The sequence below is a fragment of the Alexandromys fortis genome, unplaced genomic scaffold, assembly GCF_014885135.2.
Source record: "Alexandromys fortis isolate MF-2015 unplaced genomic scaffold, M_Fortis_MF-2015_v1.1 scaffold_94, whole genome shotgun sequence".
Lineage (NCBI taxonomy): Eukaryota > Metazoa > Chordata > Mammalia > Rodentia > Cricetidae > Alexandromys > Alexandromys fortis.
The window spans coordinates 4,821,453-4,841,490 of NW_026067979.1; the positions used below are offsets into that span (position 1 = coordinate 4,821,453).

Genomic DNA, 20,038 nt, shown 5'->3' on the forward strand with positions numbered 1-20,038 from the left:
TATGCATACACATCCCTTAAAATGGGAGCAGGGAGGTTCACCAAGATTAGGACTGGACACTCAGGACACCATCACTTAACCCCAAAGCAAATGGTTGTGAACCAGCATGTGTTTGTTGGAAATTGAACTCGGGACCTCTGGAAGAGCAGTCAGTGCTCTTAACCGCTGAGCCATCTCTCCAGCCCCACAATTACATTTGTAAAGCAAGAAACTGCAAAATATGCTAAGGAAAACAGAGCTACGACTATAGATGAGCGGAATCTCTGGGTCCCTTTGCTAAAGTGAATGCAGGAGGTACAGGAAGCAGACAGGAGGGAGTGGGGAGGTCTCTGGAGCATGTGCATGAGCTGTCCATGTGTGCCTCGAGCTCGAGGGTCGGAGCTTCTTAGCTTTCGAAATGTCTGCTTTTCCAACCTTCTGCAGCTTAAGGTCCACAGAAAAGCCATGCTCTCACTTCCAGGAGGCGTGCCCTGTGGGTGGCGTTTTGGTTGGTGTTCATATATAGCGCAGATGTGAGCTCCGATTACCCTACTTGCCTGGAGGCTTCAGAGCTGGCAACCAAAATCTCTGGCTATATAAGTCAGGAGAACTGGTCCTGGGCACAGCACCATGAGCCTGCCACCTAATCCAACCCACAGGATAACTGTAATCCAGGGGTCTTCTCCAAGTTTCTACTCCCTCAAAGTCAGTACAAGTCGTTGGTGAACAGAACATGGGCCAGGGCCTTTGATCTCAGTCCTCTTACCAGCAAGGCACAGCTCACGGGGACCTGCAGCCCCACACTCCCAGCCCATCTGTATCCAGGCCCATAATCACACCTTGGATCCCTCCCAGGACAGGAAAACACTTGTTCTCAGCATTTTTTTTTCCTGCAGTCAAAAATTCACCTCCTTCACCAAGGTAGGCTTGTTGCCCTTGTACCTGTGACTTGGGCAATGGTGACAAGCTTGCCTTTCTGGAAGACTGTGGTAAGGGCGGGAGGGTAGGCGGCTGCCACCTGCCTCTTCCACACCCCCACCAAGGGGAAACCCTGTACTCACTTGACCCCTTCGTCCATCAGATGAGCACAATTACAGCCTATAGCAGAGAATGCATCCTTTGTTGGGGTGACGTGTGGTTTGTAGACGGTGAGATAAGGGGAAGGCCAAGCCGTCCCTGTCCCAGGGTCCAGGTGCATTTCTTGGCCGGGGTTCCCTGCAGAGAACCTCTGGGCACACAGGAGTGTATAAACTGAGCTCTAGTCTGTGATCAGCAGACCACGGGGAGATAACAAGTACACGGCCCAAGGGAAACCAGTGCTGATTCTGGGCAGATAAGGGTAGCTCTGGCCAGCCCCTGAAGGCCGAAGCCCGCCCCACTGCCTGCCTCACAGCTGGAGGCCACGACGAGTCATTCATTTCTCCCTCCTTCAGCTTCCTCACTTACACACTTGGTGTCTATCACAAGGTACACTCTGGGACTCCTGCACAGAGCAGAGTATGGCAGAATATTATTACCACATTCACCACGACGCCAGTTCACAATGGCACCAAGGCCCTGTCCAAGCATGGCGGTCTAAAGCACCTGCAGGTGGCCTGCATGGCTCCAGAAAGAGGAGGCATCAGAAGCTGATGTTCAGTCAGGGTCAGAAATATGGACCCACAGGGTCTCCAATGGTCCACACAGAGCTGGGGCCCTTCCTTGCCACCATCTCCACAGCAAAGATGCTTGCAGCCTGCTGTGCCCGCTCCCCAGCAGGCCCTGCCAGGCTCTGTGGGCTGAATCACTTACTTTCACCCGTGCCAACCTCCACTTCTTCTCCATCTTGCTCTTCACAACTGAATTTCTGCGTCGGCTGGGAAGTTAGGGACCATCCACCGTGCCTCCTTCACTTACGGCATTTCGAGAAAGCTAATTCTCAATCCCCGACAGGATGTGATTTTTTTCCCCTTCAGCACTAGTCTTGGTTCAAGGAAAAGCTCAGTGCTGATGGGAGAACATTGAGGATCAAGGCTTTTTAGCTCAACAGGAAAAGACTGTGAGGGGAGGGCACAGCTGTCACCCAGGCTGGCCCACAGTGGCGCCATGAGAGGCAGGCTGGATGTTCGTGAGGAGCATTTCTTTAAGAAGAGAAGGCAGAAGTCTGGGACTCCACAAGGATTCTGCTGCCCTGTGGCTCCTCCAGGTGAATGGCATCCCTGAGATAAACGGTTTCAGTTGGGCAGAAGGAAAAAGCAGGCTGGGTGTGTTTGAACCCGCGAGCCTATGGGATCTGGGTTCGTGTGCAGTGACCAGAAGGAACCTGGCTCTTAAGCACGAGTGTTACCAAATTCTTAATCTGTTTTTGTTGTTGTTGTTGTTGTTTTTATTTTTATAAAAAGGCTAGAGAACTGATCATCTTAGTAAATTTTAAGTGCATAGTACTGTGGCATTAAGTACAGTCACATGGTTAGGTGGCCACCACCACTGCCTATTTCTAGAACCTTCTCATCTTCCCTAACTGAAATGACTTTCCATACTTCCCTTTCTTAGCCCCTGGCAACCACCCTTCTACTTTCTGTCTGTAAATATGACCTGTTACAAGGAAACTCACACAGTATTCGCCATTTTGGGACTGGCCAATGTCATTAGCAAATGTACTGTAGGTTCATACATGCTGTAGCATGTTTCAGAAAGCCCTTCCCTGCTAAGGCCTAATCATTCCATATAGAGACGCAATTTTGCTTATCAGTTACTCTGTTCGGATACGCGTAAACTGTTTCCCACCTTTTTGCTTCTGTGAATAACACCATGAACGTGGTTGAACGCCTATGTATTTGCATTTCTCTTTCAATCTTTTTGAGTGTCTGCCTAGACGTAAAAGAGCCACAGCATATGGTAACCCAGTGTTTACTTTTCAGAGGAACAAGCCTGTGTCCCACAGTAGTTGCACCATTTGACCCTTCTATCAGCAAACTAGAAGAGTTCCAATTCCCCTACATCCTTGCCAACATTTATTTTCCACTTTCCCCCCCTTTGGTAACAGCTGTCCTAATGGGCAACTTGGTATCCTATTGTGGTTTAAATTTATACTTCCTTAACTATTCGATAAAGAACATACCTGTTATTTGTATGAATTCTTCGGAGGAAAGCCTGGTTTGCCCCCCCAGTCCCGTTTAAAACAACTTTGCCGTTACCATTAAGCAACCAAAGATGTCATAAGCAGAGGCAGTGTTTTTGGCCTCCATGGAGAGAGATCAACAAGGTGACAGTTTTAGTCATGGGTATATAAGGAGATACTTTTGTTTGTGAGTTAAACTTTTAACAGTGCTTTTCATAAATTCTCATACTCTTCAGCATGAATAAAAATTAAAGGCACCTATAGCAGTAATTTCACAGGAGCAGGGTGCAAAGCCTACTTGCTGTGTTGTTCTACAGCCCCTTTTCTAGGGTGGTTTAATGAGAGAGCCTTTAAAGATGAGCAGATAAGAACTGCATTTGGAGACTTTTTCAAGTGAAAGTTGATTTACACCACTGACTTGCTTTACACTTGAGAAGTATCTTTTCCTGAGCTCACGGGCTTGGCTGTGTGCGGTTCCGTTTCCCTCCAGGCTAGCAAGGGCTATTTAAAGTCAAGGATTCTGTGAGCACATGATATGAAGGTTCCAATCAGAGGAGCCAGGAGATGTTTCCTTGCTGCTATTCTTTACACCCACTATGAAAAGCTTTAATCTAGGGACCTAGGGCACTGTGGCGAGGCAGAGTACTTGTCCGGCTGTAAGTGATTCTGGGTTCCGTGCTCGGCATCAGGGCTGGGGTGTAGACTTAACTCAAGAGGGCTAGAAATAAGCCCTGTGCAAGTGTTCTCTGAAAAGAGGAACTGGTGTTAAAAATGGAAATTGACCTCGTAGCCCCCAAGTACACAGCGCTGCTGGCAGGGAGCAGGGTTTGCCTTGTCTGCACGCTGCTCCTGGGCAGCAGGTTCAAGAACTGCAGCCTGTGCATATGGACAGGGAATTTGGAGCTTCTTAAGCTTTCCACCTTCCCAGTGGGAACCTCAGCGCAGCTAAGCAAGGTGCAGAGAGAGAATGACTTAGGCCAGATGACCTCATGAACTTGGCTCTCTAATTTGGTCCTGGGGCTTTTGGAGTGAGGCCTTCATCTCCTTCAGCTCTTAGGCCTGAGGTTCCGCAAACAGCAAAAGTCCCCTGACAAGGACTACAGCCCCATGGAAAAGGGCTCTGGGGCTGATGACTGATGGGGGCTCTTGAGGCTTCTCCTGTTTCCTGCCAACATTTATTTCGGGAGGGTTGGTCAAGAGCATCTGCTGACAGTGCCCACTTGTTTCCACGGACTTCCTGGAATGGAAGAAATTACTTGAGAAGATCTTGTGAAAGATCAATCAGAGTAGCAGGCTAGACACAGCACAAGCCTTCAAAGCAGCAATTCTTGGCTAAAAGTTTTTTGTTCAAGGAGAGAAATGGGAGTAGATGATGGAAACTTCCTTTCCATTGGAGCAAACTTCCTTTGCTCCATTGCATTAAAAAAAAAAGTATTCATGATTCTCATACGGAATAACCATAAGTAAGCCACGGCAGCCATAGTCTCCGGTGAAAGCTCTGTTTGCAAGGGCAATTTGCAGTGGGCTGGGTGACATTTCTGTTGCGTACAGTCTCATGTGAGCACCCTCCCTGGTGTCCGCTCTCAGGCCAAGCCCAGAGAGCTCTCCCTCACATTTCCCAGGTTAACTGATGAGGCTCCAGATGGACAGACTGACAGGGAGAACGCTGTCACAGGATAGGTGAGAAGAGGCTAAATGACAGAAGTCACATTTGTCCACCTGGAGAGACGCTGTCTGTGGGGGCAACATCCCGCAGTGCTTCCTGAGTCTGGATTCAGAGTCAGGGACATGGTCAGGGATAAGGACACTCGCTGCACTTGAATTTGAATTTCTCAATTTCGGTATGTGTGCACACACGTGAAATCAATAAATGTAATGAATAAATCTAGATTCAAATTCTAGACCGTGACCCCTGGTTCATTTAGATCCCTTAAAGGGGCCAAGATGACGCCGCTGTCCACAGAGGAAGCATCTTTGCCTGCTCCCCCTCCTGTCTCCCTAGCTGCTGAGACATACTTTTCAAATGGCCAATTTCCTGCTTCTTGGGGGTTTCACTCTGGCCTCTCAGCGTTCTTGCCTTTTAAGGGATGAAATGTTTACCGCTTGCATTGTCCCTGACAACAAATCTTTCCTAGCCTGCGAGCTCCTTAAATAAAGCAACCCTGCATGCCTGTTTGTCTGCCAAAAAATCTTCCGAAGGAGTCAAGAAATAACAAGATCCATATCGGCAACCAGGGCGTGGCAGCAGCCCTGCAGCAAAGCCACGGTGTGACCCCCACTGTGGTCAGAAGCCCCAATGGCCAGCTCTGGGTCTGTATCTACTGTCAAGCATCTGCTGCCGAGTGAACACTTTGGCCCAGTAGGAGGAAGAATTTTCTTTAGGAAAATTTACCTAAGAATGGCCTGAGAAACTATCTCAGGCTACCACTCTCCAGACCTGAAGCTTTGCACCATATCCATCTCCCATCATCTCTGCAAGGCATTTTTCCTTTCACAACTCTGGCAGAAGAAAGGGCACACAGGGTCCTTCCATAAGTACCTGGCTCCTTCCCGGAGCTAGGGTTGATGTGGGATGTCCTTCTGTATGTGTTACTTTTATTGGCAAATGAATAAAGCTGTTTGGCCAGTGGCTTAGCAGAGTAAAGCCAGGTGGGAAATCTGAGCAGAGATATAGAGAAAAAGAAGGCAGAGTCAGGTGAGCTGCCAGCCAGCCACAGAGAAAACAAGACATATAGAAAATGAGATAATGCCATGACCACATGCCATGTGGCAAAACATAGACTAATAAAAATGGATTAATTTAAGATGTAAGAGCTAGCTAGAAATATGCCTGAGCCATCGGCCAAACAGCATCGTAATTAATATAGTTTCTGTGTGATTATTCAGGTCTGGGTGCCTGGGAAATGAAAGTGCAGTCTCTGTTTACATAGTGTCCTGTCTTCTCACCCAGTAGTCTCACAGCATGGACTCGGGGACCTAAGAACTAACCTAGACTGCAACAGCAATGAGCTGAGAAAGTCTATTGCCCACAGAGCCTGCTCCAGGCCCTCTGATGTCATTAATACCAGAAAGTTCCATAGATCACCTGTCCTTTTCACACACAGTCAGCCCTCTTCATGCAGGAGCTTTTATCTGAGGATACATTCAAATGCAGACCCAAACACTGCGGGGGGGGAAACACTGCACCTGTACTGTTTCTGCTTGCTGAATTCTGAAGGATAGTTTATATATACTCGCATCACCTCAGAGACTGTAAGTCCACCAGTGATGGTTCAAAGTCTAAGGGAGCTATATAGAACATCTATGCACACACACTCCATGTCACAGGAACTGTGCTGTCTTGGAACCAATGCCGTGCAGACAAAAGTCAGCGCCTTGTAGAAAGCCACGATTCTCAAAGGAGACTGAATTACAAACTGATGCTGGTTCCCAGCCTGACTTCTGTAGAACCGGAGAGTGTGTCAGAGCTCTGGCCCTTTTCTTCCTCTGTAGGGGTCAGGAGCTGTGAAGGCCTGATGCTGCCCTCTCTCCCACCCCTAGGTAGCTACACGGTTAGAATATTTAAGACATGCAATGCTTGGGGGGTTGCTTTTAGATAGCCCCTTTGATTTACAATCCTATGGATGAATCCATGGAGAATTCTGGAGAATGATCAATTCCATCTGCTTAAAAGTCTTGCCCTTTCTAAGGCTCCTGGCAATGATTTGCTTTTAGGAGTCTATGACTGTACTTGAACTTGGGTGTACACTCCAACTACATGGCTCTAGTGAATCGAGGCAGAGGGCGGCGCTGTGCTGGGGTTAAACTCCCACTTGGAGCATCTTTTTAGGGGTTATTTTAGGCCACCTTGATTTTTCTTAATGAAGAGTAGCCAATTTCCTGCTGACAGAACTCCCCACACACCTGAGTCCGCAAACAGCATTGATTTGCCAGTGGACTCAGAGCCTCAGCGAAGCTGTGTAAAGCCTAGAAAAACAAGTTGACTTGAAGTTTCTATTTTTACATGGTGTCCTGTTTCCATAGGGGCTAAGACTAGTGGTTTCAAACTCAATTTAGCATTAAACTAATTTTCAGCCAGGTCTCCATGGACCAGCAATTAGGGGGAGGCAGAGAGTTCAAAGCTAGAGATTCCAGGGCCCCCTGCACACAGACGTGTGTGTGTGTGTGTGTGTGTGTGTGTGTGTGTACCCTTTGAAGACACTCACTCCAGGCTACTTCCTGTCCTGGGCCAGACAGCCACAACCAGCCTAGACAACCTGCTGCTGGAATGTCCCATGGGCACAAGCAACTGGGCTTTACCACGTCCAGAGACTCGAATAATACCGGCCAAGTCCATTCGCTTTTCCTCTTGGGGAAGGATCTAAAAACTTCCTGAGGGGCATCACTGTGCACTGAGGCCAAGAGGCACAAGGCAAGGGACAACAAGAAAAGAATGGGCCCTTTCAGCTGCTCAAGCCTGAGGCCTTTCACAGCCTTGCAACCATTCTGGCTGGGCAGCCACAGTGGTCCCACAGCATAGGTCTTCCTGGGCTTCCAGGGAAGCCTAAGCCTTTCTCTCAGTGGGCTACAGTTATTTATCCATGGCTTCACCATTCCTTAGACTTCTATCAGGGCTTTTTCTTTATTTGAATTTGAATTTTGCATGGCAGTGGTGTTTAGGTTCTACAAGGCCATGGAACAAATTACAGAAGGCAGCTAAAGGAAGCCTCAGACCCCCACCTCCACCTGTCTTCAGAATTCATCGCTAGATTCCCCTTCCTCATACCCTCTGCTCCTCCCTTTCTTCAATTATTAGTTTCATACAAATGACATCACCTGAAACATGCTTCCCCCCCCCTTCCTTATCCCTGTTATGAAGTATATTCTGGATAAACATCACTTCCTCAAGATCTTCCACCCTTCACGTTTCTGGAATCTTGGACCCGGACCTGGGGTTTGAGGAGCCTGATTCTTGGGAATCTGGAGAAATTCTCCCACAGCTGCCTCATCAGAAAGGAAGGAGAAGACAGGAGGAAGTGTCTCGTGGCGGGCATCAGAGAGCGCTTGCACATTCTCCGGCCAACAAAGCCTCATTTCTCCAGGAGCTGCCAAGCCAGCAGGGCTCCTCTCTCCAGCCCAAGGAGACAGGATAGACAGCTTCCTTACAGTTCCTCCACAGCACAGGAAAGAAGTGCAGGGCTTCTAGAGGGTCAGGTAAAGAGCGCTCGCCCCGACTGATGCCAGCAAGACAGCTGTGTTCTAGGACTGGCTCCCATTTCCAAATTCCACATGCCTGCCAATTTATCCAGAGTTCAAGAAAATATTTTAACCCTTTAGAAATAAAAACTCCCCTAAAGAAGGTCAGCATCGTGCCTGTCACCCTGAAATCCCATGCCAGGGCTGGATGACGGGCTCTGAAGGACCCTCCCCCGCCCACACACACACAGGAGCCACAGCCAGATAGACCCTGACCAGGGAGGAGCATTGACCAATGGAAGGGTCCTCCTCAAGCATAGACTGCAGCCAGTGGGTAAGAGGTTCACCCAGAGACCTCCACAGCCGGAAGGCACAGCAGAGAAAGTAGGAGGAAGAGATTCAGGTAAGAGAGGTGGGGGAGGGGGCCGGAAACAAAAACAATTCTCCTTCTGACATTTAAAAGGAGCTTAAGACATCAAAGAGCCAAAGTGGGCACATGCTGGCAAGGAAATAGGACCAGGCCCTGGGTGTGCAAACAGTGGCATGAGGTCAGATGGGGGGCAGACAGCCTGACCTGACTCTACCCCTCACTACTGATGGGATGGGATTGCTGCTCTTGCTTTGGGCTTTTGCTTGTTTTCCAGATAACTTAGCCTTATACTGCAGCTTAGGCTGGCTCTGGTACTCAATATCCCACCATATCGCCAGGCAGACCCCTCCACTCTCCTGCCTCAGCCTCTTGAGTGCTAGGATTAGTCATGAGCCGACACACTCGGCACACAGCTGTTCTTCTACTCTCTGGTAAGTCCATGGCAGGGATGAGGGAGTTGACAATGGCTCTGCCTGCTTGGCAGATTGCCACCACGGTTTGGAGTAACAGACCAGGCACATGGTCTGTTAGGGTGGGGTTAGTGGACACCCCGGACCACTTACAGTCATGATGCCTAATGGCAAGTCGGTTCATTTTCACTCTAAGGACATCTCACAGGTAGGTGTGACGTTCCCTTCCCTGCCCCTATTTCTAATGCGGTTCTAAGCAAGATGGCGTGCACCTGTGAGGCCTGATGCAGCGTATAGATAAGGCTACCAGCCAGCCAGGACTCAGAACAGGGCTGGAAGCCAGCAGTTCTTCTCCACGTCCCTTAAAGATCTGCTGAAGCCTGGCCTAGGAAGACACCTCCAGCAGCTGGCAGCAGCCCGGTAATCAGCTCCTCCCTGCGCCACCTGTACTGCGGCTCCCACACACCAAAGGGGCAGAGCTTCAGGCCCCTCGCTCATCACCTTAAGAGAATCCCAGACATTCCTCAACCACAGGCTTCCCTTGCCTCTTGGGTGCTCCTGAACACCCAGGAGACTTGCTTCCTCTTCCATAAGGGAAGGGGGCTGCAGGAGCCCCGCCGAGTCCTGGTGGGGAATTGTCCACAGCAGGACAGCACAGCCCGAGAGTCTTGCACATAGCTCGCACACAGGGCAGATTTTTCAGTTGTCATAACAAAACTCCATGACAGGAGCTGACAGTGACAGACGGAAAGACAGGTGGCGCTGCCGCGTCTCCAGCGGAGAAGAGCCTGGGATGACTGATGAGAGGTGAGTAGACTCTATGAATCTTGAAGAAGACCTTAGACAATGAGTAAAAGCCAGCCCGAGCTCCGTGTTTAGACCCGCCGTTCTCAGCTCTGTTCCGCCGAGGCTGATTCGCATGACTGGGGGACCCTATAGAGTAAAACCCCTGACGCCTCCACCAGGCTTGAATCTGTCTGCTCCTCCCAGCCCAGAACTCCACAAACATCTGAGTGAAAACGAAGGAGTTATTCGTTGACTGACATGATTTGGAGCTTGGGGGAGGAGACAGCTTGTGAATCCCAAATATTCACTAGAATGCAACTCAATAAAGGCTTAATGGTTTCCTGCCCTCCTCGGTCCCCCTTCTAATCACAGTGGCTTCCCAAGTCATTTAAAAAAAAAAAAAAGTGGGAAGAACTCGGGTCTAGAAAGAAGAGATTTGGTTCGAATGTTGGCACTGAAATCCACCTGACCCCTTAGGACCTTAGAGGGCCATGGTAGCGTGTCTCAGGAGGCTTCTAGTGCTAGGGTGTGTGGTGTTGATGGGAGTCTTTTGCAGCATGTTGTCATGGTACCCCTCATGTTCCTCATGGTGTTCTCTGGGCTGTAGTTCTGAGATTGTTAGAGTTATTTGTTATGAGCACCTCAACTACTCCCCAGAACAGAAAACAAGCAGGTGGCAGTCCCCGGACTCCCTGCTACATGTCACTTCCCAGCATCCCACACTTCATTTACTTTCCTGAAACACCTCCTCTGCGAGATAGAACCCTACATTCCTCAGGTCCCCTGGGATCTCTGACATGCCCCACGGGCCACCTATTTTCCTTAGTCCAGGAAATGCAGACTCTGCAGGACTCTGTGGTAAGGTGGGTGGGTACCTTGGCATTCTGCAGGGGAGGCTGGTAACTGGATGGCCGGTAGAACACCCTCTGGGTAGCATCGGTGTGGATGTCGCCCAGGAAGAGCTCCTCCACCAGGTGGTCCAGGCTGTGGTGGGGATATTGTTTCTCCACACGGATGAGCTGCAGTTCGTGCATGGCAAAGTTCACAGCCTTGGTGCACTCGTGGTTACTCTCCTCTTGCCACAGGTCATAGGCTGTGTCCTGTACCCAGAGACTACCAGGAGCCAGGAAGCCTGGGCAAGTTCGGTTCACCAGTCGGCTGAGTTGTTCAGCAACCGCCTCCGTATGGCAGATGACTTGGACGCCGTGAAGCTGATAGTCAGCCTCAGTGCCCCCGCGGATGATCCAGGATGCCTGGCGCAGGCGGATCTTGCCTCGGATGATAAGTGTATAGGTGGGGTTGGTACAGCGGTTGCTGCCATAGTAAAACTGGTAGGCCTTGAAGGTGTTATTGTTGTAGAATCTGTAAGACCTTGTGATGAACTCTGGCCCCGACCTCACTTCACAGCTGTTGAAGAAAAGAATAAGTAAATCTTGAGTAAATCCAACGGCACGTGGAAGAGAGTAAGCCTGCGAAAAGTCAATCTATTGAACATTCACAACAACTTAGGTATCCTGTCTGATGACCATCCATATCTGAGGAAACTAAGGCAAAAGAAACGTGTTCAAGATCACACACACACATACATATGCACACACACGCGCACACACACACACGCGCACACACACACACACACACACACACATACGCGCACACTCACAAAAAGCCAAGTGCTAGAGCCTGACCAGGAACCTAGACAATGCAGCCTCTGCAACTGACCCTAACTATTCTCATCTAAAGGTTTCTCACTCTTTGTATGTGAGGAGAAACAGGGACCTCACAGAGACGTTCCCTTCTCACTGGATAAGAGGGGACAGCTGCTGCTGGTCTGTACAAAGAACAGCTACCTGGTAGACCAAAAGGATTCAAGAACACTTCAAATGACCGACCTTGTCTAGGGTGGTATGAGATGCCCTTTGTCCTGAAATGGAAACTTGGCAGAACTGGAAGTTTGCTCTTCTAGCCACTCAAAAGTATTATTCTCTTGATGGGGGAAAAAATAAGGCAACTAAGTGGGAGCAAAGCTAACGTAATAAGAGAGACCAGGATTCCTTGGGTTTGTGTTGGTTGACAAAGGAGAACTGTCCCTAGATAAAAGCTAAGCTCCCAAGCCAGAAACTTGTGACTGGGTCTACGGAGCAAAATAGCTCATGGGCTCAGGGATATTTTAACATGGTTTGTCCTCAGTCCGTATAGACACAGCAGAACCTGTATCAGTGGAGGGAGGGGATTCCTTGATTTATTGCCCAGAGTTTGACTATAAAGTGGGTCGGACCTGGTCTTTCCAGTGCCGACTCAGCTCATCAGAATCCCGCTTCTGCACATCAAGAACTCTGAGCCGAGCTGACAGACAGCATGGCTAAACCAAGCAACCGGGATAAAATCCCAAACACAGGTGCTTCTTAAAATCGTCAACAGTTTAGAGTTTGAGTTGGCAGACCGATGAGCAGTAACTAGTACTTAATATGGGTACTTCTGTTGTGTAAATATAGCCATTGATGTTGAATAATGCCTTGTGGATATAAAACACATAATTCTTTGAACACTGGCCACTGGAGGCAAAAGAAAGAGGCAAAGACTACTCTAGGCTTTTGACCCCAAGAAACTGGAGTTTAGTGTGAGCTGTGCTGCTGGGGGTCAGTGGAGGCAGAAGTGGGAAGACCTCTTCTTTTTCATTTTGTTCTCTTAACCTCAGCATCAACAGCCTGTGGAGTCTCCCTCCTGAACTCAGTGTATCTCAGACCAACCATCTCTCCATTGCTCCCCCATCCCTTCACTTAAGCCATCGTCAGCTCTAGCAAACATGCGCAAGGCTCTCAATAGTCACTCCCAGCTTATGGCTGCTCCCATTCATTTGCCACAAAACAGCTGGCGTGCCCTTTAATAAAGCCAAATCTCATTTTAAGCATGGTCCAGGCATGACATCTTTCAATCACTTTCGAGTTTTCCTAGATTAGAAGACCTGTTAGCTGGACACAGGGGCACATACCTGCATGTAGTCCCAGCTACTTCCGAGGCTTAAGCAAGAGGATCACCTGAACTCAGGAGTTCAAGCTTAGCCTGGATAACACAATGCAATGTTGTCTCAAAAAAAAAAAAAAACCACCACAACACAATACCACAACGAGAAAAAGCCTACCCCAGATCAAAAACAATAACAAATAGACCTATTCTGAAAGATAGTTCAGAGCTTCAGAGCCACCTGCAAGGAGCTAGGTTGCAGGTCTGTGGAGTCAGTGAGGTTTCCAGGGTGGTCAGGCCATGCTTACTCTGCATCCAACCATAACTTGGCTTGTTTCTCTACATAGATAATTCTTCCTGCAGGAAGAGACTAGACGTTCAAGGCCCATCCTTACCCTAAAATAAGGCTCTCTCACATTCTCCTGTACCTGCTGTCGTTCCCCCCCTGCCTCCCTGGGTCCCTCTGTAAAACCTCTGACAACAGAGACAAAGTCTGTCTGAGTCACCACTATATACACAAAATACACACAACTGCTTGGCCCACACAACCACCTAGTAAATAACTACTTTTGGATCATAATTTAACATTTAAAATTCATATGCAAAGAATTTATCATAGTTATTTTAAGAGACACATTTTTAGGGGGGAAAAGGCTCAATGTCATCATTTAATTGAATTTCTTTTGTCTTACATCCATTCGTGTTTGGTTATTTTCCCCAAGGTCTCTGGAGGCTGCTATCCATATCGCAGGAACTGTGTATAGGGAGGAGTCATCAGATCCCAGTTAGTCTTATAAATGCTCAACAATTTAATGGGTAGAAAGAAAATCGCTGATCTGCCTCTGGGCTATTTTTAAAAGCTCTAATGGAAGATAAGCCAGAGCTCAAACTGGGATTAATCTCAGCTTCACAACACAGTGAAGAATCTAAGAACTGGCTAGCGGAGGCAGCTCTTAGCTTACTCCCAGCGCCCTGAAGCCATAGATTAAGTTACCAGAATATGGCGAGAATATTTAGACCATAAGAAGCTTTGCAGTCATGTTTCAGGGCTGGTGAAACACAGACGCTTAATTTCACTTGCTAATGGTTTCTCTTTATATGCAAGTGGTCCCACCGAGTTCAGTAAACAAGGATCTATTCACTCGTGCTGTGCAGTTAGCAGTGCTATGATACCACTGCTGCTTTGGGCGTAAGATTTCTACAGCTCTTAGTTCTGTTTGCTTAACCAACCATCATTTCCAAGGGTTTCCTGGTTCTCAGTTTCTGCATATTGCATGAAGCCAGCATCTAAACCCACCAGAGGGTCTTCCATAGACCCCACTCCCAGACTGCCCTCTCCCCTTCCTATCTCAGCTCCAGCTCTTACCCTGTGGACACCCAGTGGCCCTCGATGGTTGGCGGCATCTGCACAGTGATCCGTGCACCATTGTGGAGGTGCTTGAGCATATGGTGGCACTGTGACTCCTTGAAAGCCCTCCAGGCACTTTTCTCTAAGGACCGAGGATGTGATCTGCTGTCTGGATGAAGGAGGGCAGAACCCTCTCCCAGCCCTGAAAAACAAGAGCAGAAAGTAAGCAAAAGAGGCAGCAGCAGGCCTGAGTAAGGTAGGCAGTCGTGTCTATAGCTGGGAGTGACGGCTGCGGCAAAAGCATGCTTACTCCCCCAGGCTGCACACGGGGCTCATGCCAAAGTAGGGAACACGCTAGGAGATCATTTCCCAGGTAAAAAAAACAGAGCCTGTGAGCACCATAACAGAGCTTGTTTGGGGCCACCCAGTGAGCTCCTTGCAAAGCCAGAGTTCAGGTGTATTCACCTAGGTTTCTTGGTCTTCACAAGCACCTGCGTGGTAGAGCCATGAGTAGATCTTAGGAGGTCAACTTAAGAGAGGCACATTCCAGAACAATGAAGGGAGCCTTCACAAACTGATACATTTAGGTGCAGGACTAGAAAAGGCAAAGAGATCAACACTGGTGAAAACGTAGCCTGGAAGATGTGGAAAGAGAAGGGGTCAGGGGGCAGCTCTGAACCCTGGCAGGGATCTGCTCCTTGGCTAGCCTCCCATATGTTACACTGAGTCACATATTATCTGGCCACCGCAGACTCCAAATGGATGCCCGTGTTATGGTTTGTCTAAAGGCTTATGAATTAGAATCTTGGCTTTCAGATTTGATGTTAAGAGATAGCCAGACCTTTCAAGAGGTAAAGTCCAACAAGGGGTGTCAAGGTCATTGTGGGTGCGACTCTTGAAACCAGCAGGCTGCTCACATTCAGATAGCTGCTATCCGTGGGTCCAGTGCTCAGAGGATGGGGTGAACTCTCAGGGCACAGTCCCAGCAGTTAGAAGATATAGGTCTCTGTATATGAACTCTCAGGGTTTTCTTTGTAAAATCCTGCACTGTTGACAGAGCAACTGCTTCTACGCCTCAGCTCTCTTCAAACACAGTTGGGAGTCACAATGTGGAGGCTCCTAGGGGCACTAGTCAACTAATAGAAACCTGAGTGGGAGATTCCTGACCTAAGCTGGTGGCGATATGTCATGGATGAATGTGGAATGTCTCCCTACAGGCTTATGGTTTGAAATGTTTGCTCCCCAGCGGGTGGCATTATTTTGGGAAGCTGTGGAACCTTCAGGAGGTTGAGCCTAGCAGGGAGACATAGGTCACTGGGGATAGCCAATGTGTCATTGTTTTCTGCTTTCTAGTCAGCCCCTGCCTGACACATGCTCCCACCACCATGAACTGCACTTCTCTTCTTTACTTTCCCTGCCATGAAGGATGGAGCCTCTCTGACAGAAGGAGCCAGAACAAAAGCATTCTCCTTTGCTGTTGTCAGGCACGGTGATTACAATGGGGCAAATGCTACTAGTACAGTCTAAAGCCAACACCATTGCTATGGCCTGGGCTGCTTGCAGGCGATAATAAAAACGGGCAATTGTTGTCTAGTGACATCATTATTTACAGTCATAGTCATGAGTCAAGGGCCTCCATTTCTAGGTTTTCATGGAGGGAAGGTGCTTCCTCTAGCGATGCTCCCAGCACCACTTTCAGTCTCACTTGTCCTCTCCCAGATGGGTGACCTGGGCAATGGAGGAAGAATCATGCTGCCTAAACTCAGACATTGCTTTCTTTCCCTAACCAGCCTGTTAACAAAACAGTCACACACAGACACACACACACACACAGACACAGACACACACACACACACACAGAGTAAGGACCCTGCCCCTGCTGCTACTTAGATGTGGCACTGAGCCAGGCAGGAAGTCTGATGAGTCAGGAGTGAACCGCTGACAACTCTTGAACTCTGTGATGGATACCATCTACTGTGTGCGCTCATGGAGTATTTACCACAATTCTGATCATTCAGTCCCTATTTTCTGACATCCACATTGATCTCTCGTTTGGTTATGAACTAATGTAGGATGCAAAAGTGCCATGCGTCATATACCTCCACCAACTCCAACAGTTATAGTTAACCCGATGGCATTAGACATTCCTACACGTCCCTTGTTAGGCAATCAAAGAATGAAATGTAATATAATCTGCTATCTGGTGGGTCAATAATATGATCAATTATAACGCGACTAGCTTCAAATAGATCTTAATCAATGTCCTGAGGCATGAGAGATGGAGAGGATTCTATTTGAAATGTGACTCCAGCATTCAATAAAAATGCCAACATCTCAGTGGTGACCAAATTATGTTCTAAAATTTGATTTTCAAACTCCTTTGCACTCTATGCATGCTTTATCATAAACTCCCGGCTAATAAAAGCCAGGAGTGCAAGGGATGGGGGTGAAGTTGCCTGAGCTGGGAGCTTGAGTTTAAAACTGAGTTTGCTGCTTACAGAATTTTATTCAGCCCAAGACTTCAATGGCGGTTGAGATGCATTATTATTTTATTACCAGAGACAAAACACTTGCATTTAACAATGACATAATGCTTCAACAATGCCCATGAATCATTCACAGGAGCCTCAGATGGCTTCGACATTTATCTGTTCAAGGAGACTTGGAATTTTCCTTTGGCCTTTAGGGGCAAACGTTTATTTGTCAAGTGTCTATGTACAAAACACAAACACAGCCTTATATTTTTGTGGGCATCCTCATTTTCAAGCCACCAAATATGTTGGGTGAGAAAATATGGAATTGCAGTTATTCTCCCTATAATAAATGTTTGCCCCATTGAGGACAAATTAACACCCCTTGCTTTCTTACAAGACCCTTCACGGTGGTTTCCTTCTCAGGCTCTGAGAGTTAATTATCAGCAGCTTATAAGAGAGAGAGTGTGCATGCTGACTCAATAGTTTACCTTCTGATTTTCAAAACCAACCCACTTGCAACTAAATTCAAAACAAGGAATACACGATACCTACACAGGAAACAAGAATTGGGGGGAAAGGGAATACTTCTGTCCAAGTCACCACAGACAAAAACAATGTCATGGATCAGGAGTTTAGCCCAGTGGCAGAGTCCACCACTCTTCCTAACTGACACCTATAGACCAAAGAGACTGTGACTCCCATCAGCAGTAAGATGCACACTCGCCACAAAGATCTTAAAGCAGAACAAAGGGAGGGAGGGCATCTTGCAATTGAAATACACTTTAGGTTGAGGAACTCGCACAAATTACTCAACCCCTCTGAGCTTCGGCCCACTTATGTGTAATGAGCACACAATGCCACTCCTCTTGGACTTGGTCTAATTTAGCACAGTGCAGGTTATGCACTGCTAGCACTACTACTCCAGGTAATAATCGTGCTCTTAAGCCAATCTCAAAATCTCTCTCCTAACAAACAGTTCACGGTGGCCCAGAGCTGGCCTCCCTTGGAGCTCTGAGGAGAACCAAGTCCTCAGAACTAAGCCTGCGCTGGCAGACACCATTCTATGATGATTCTCCGGAAGGGAGCAAAGGGTGGGGCTGGCAGCCTGTGTTCTATAACGATTTTAAAGAAGACATCAGGGAGTGGAACACACGGCACCACGCACATGGTTGTTGACTAGTTCCACCCAGCTTAACAAATACCTATTAACTATTTGTATATTTTAGAGTCAAGAAGTACAGCATGAATTAAGGTAAGTTTTGTTGACTTGGAGGTCTGGATAGAAGATGACTAAGAGGCGCTCTGGGAATAAAGCCAGGGGTTCAAAGGCAGAGGCAGCAGTGATGGTTGGTCATTAGATGGGTCATTCAAAAGAACGGACTCACATAGGGAAGGAGAGTTATGGTTGTGTTTTCAGCCAGCAGTAAATGAAGTAAAATCCATTATGCAAATAATTGGAAAGTAGGAGACAAATGCCAACCTACTATATGGCTCTTGGTCATGAACGCAGCTTAGCAACCTGCTGAAGCAGCCAGTTCAGCTTGGGAACAGACGACCAGCAGGTGTAGAAGACTCAACAGGTGCGACAGTGAGTTTATAGTGTGTGTGTTAATAATGGTATAAATTTGCTTCCCATAACAAGCTACCTGAGGCTAGAAATTGTTTTAATTAAGTTTATTTTTGAATGTAAAGTATGGCATTGACTTTTGCTTAGCTCTGCTGGGGGTTGTGGCTTCTCACGCTGTGGTGGCTCATAGCATCCTTGATAGCACGGTGAAAGGGACACACTCAAGAAAAGGTAAGGGCTCCATGTGATCTGTTAAGGCAACTTGCTTTTGAAAGAACATAACTCACTCCTTGAGACCAGCATTAGTTCTTCCCAAGGGCAAGGCTTCTAGTGATTTAATCCCTAACCACCAGGCCTCACCTTGGGGACCACCTAGCAAGAGGAGCAGTCCTGGGGGCTGACCAAACCTGGAACTGTGTGCATGCTAAGATCAAGCCTAGAGATTTGGGCATGCTAAGCAAGTACTCGATTGCTGAGCATCCCCACCCTCAGCCCCTCTTCTCACTTCTTTACAGGGTCTCACTAAGTGGCCCGGCTGTCCTTGAACTCACTCTGTAACGTTCCTCAGGTTGGCCATGATCTTTGGAGTCTTCTAGAAACTGTGATTATAGGCATGTATCAACACAGCCTGGCTTAGGTCACCCTTTAAACGTTCCACTATCTGACTTCACCACACAGGTTCATACGCATGAACCCTTAAAAGACACACCATGTCTTAAATATGTTAGTGTCTGTCTTCTTTCTCTTTGTAGGTGGATAACACTGTCTCTGGATTTTTTTGGCTGATGTGGAAACTATGGATGACCTTATTTCTGATACTGCTTCTGTTTAAGGTCCAGGAAGGAATCAGAAGATCTATTGATGGAGCCTTTTCAGTTTTGGGAGAAGCGAAAGTCAACATCATTACACCTCACCACTTCTTTTTCAAGGAGCTGAGCCCTGGACTTCCGGTCAACCCAGGGGCCTCCATGGTCACACACCACTTGACAACTCACTTTTCACGTGGTCTCATTTGGTCAATCGCTAGCTACCACTTAGATAGGGAGACACTGAAGGAAATTTCTGAACAGTTGGCCACAGTGCCCACTGACAGAGACGCTCCCACCACTGTCCCCAGTCCAGGGGAATTCTGAGTAAGTCAACCATCAAACAACTTCTCCAGAAAATGATCTCAAGAATGGCCTGGACCCAAATAAAATCATTATGGCAAAAGGGTGGGGTTTTTTTCTTATTATTTTGTGGGAATGCAAGGATAGGAGTAACGTGGAAGTCTGAAAGGCAACTGTTCACCTATTAAAAACAAATTAAGTTCTGTGAGGTTAAGCATTTATAGATTATCACTTTCCAAGTATTACACAAATCCCGGAACTGTGCTCACATGTATGCATAGGGGCAGACGTGTGAGTGACACACTCCCATGGGCGGGAGAGTGACTGCACCCAGGACTCTTAGATTTTGCTGTGATCGCCTCTACCAACATACTCAACAGCAGCCTGCTGCTCAGAATAGCCAACACCACCAGCAACTAAGACCCAGATTTGCTTGAATCAGGGGGAAGCACAAGGTTGACTTTTACACTGAACTTTGTATGCCAAATAACAAGCCTAAGTGCCCAGCTGTTCGTGTCACTTGAAGACACAGGTGATGCTCTTGGAAGGTGGTACCTAGCAGAGCTTTCCAAAGAACGGCACTGGGACTTCTACTGCTACCCACACATCTCCTTCCTAGACCTGTGGTGCTCTCAGGAGCAAGCTAGGCTACTGAGAAACCAAAAAAGACCCGGGAAGGGAAGGAAAGGGGAGGGGAGGGGAGGGGAGGGGAAGGTAGGGAAGGGAAGGGAAGGGAAGGGAAGGGAAGGGAAGGGAAGG

At 47.9% G+C, this 20,038-nt stretch overlaps 1 protein-coding gene across 1 annotated transcript in view; it reads right to left on the reverse strand.

Moving 5' to 3' along the window:
- Apcdd1 (APC down-regulated 1) overlaps positions 1-20,038 on the reverse strand; it is a 30,755-nt gene that overhangs the window by 4,359 nt on the left and 6,358 nt on the right. Inside the window, exons 2-3 of the mRNA XM_050157972.1 lie at positions 14,148-14,331; positions 10,696-11,227 (exon numbers count right to left, since the gene is read on the reverse strand). Coding sequence (XP_050013929.1) covers positions 10,696-11,227; positions 14,148-14,331 — 716 coding nt within the window. The remainder of the gene's footprint in view (positions 1-10,695; positions 11,228-14,147; positions 14,332-20,038) is intronic.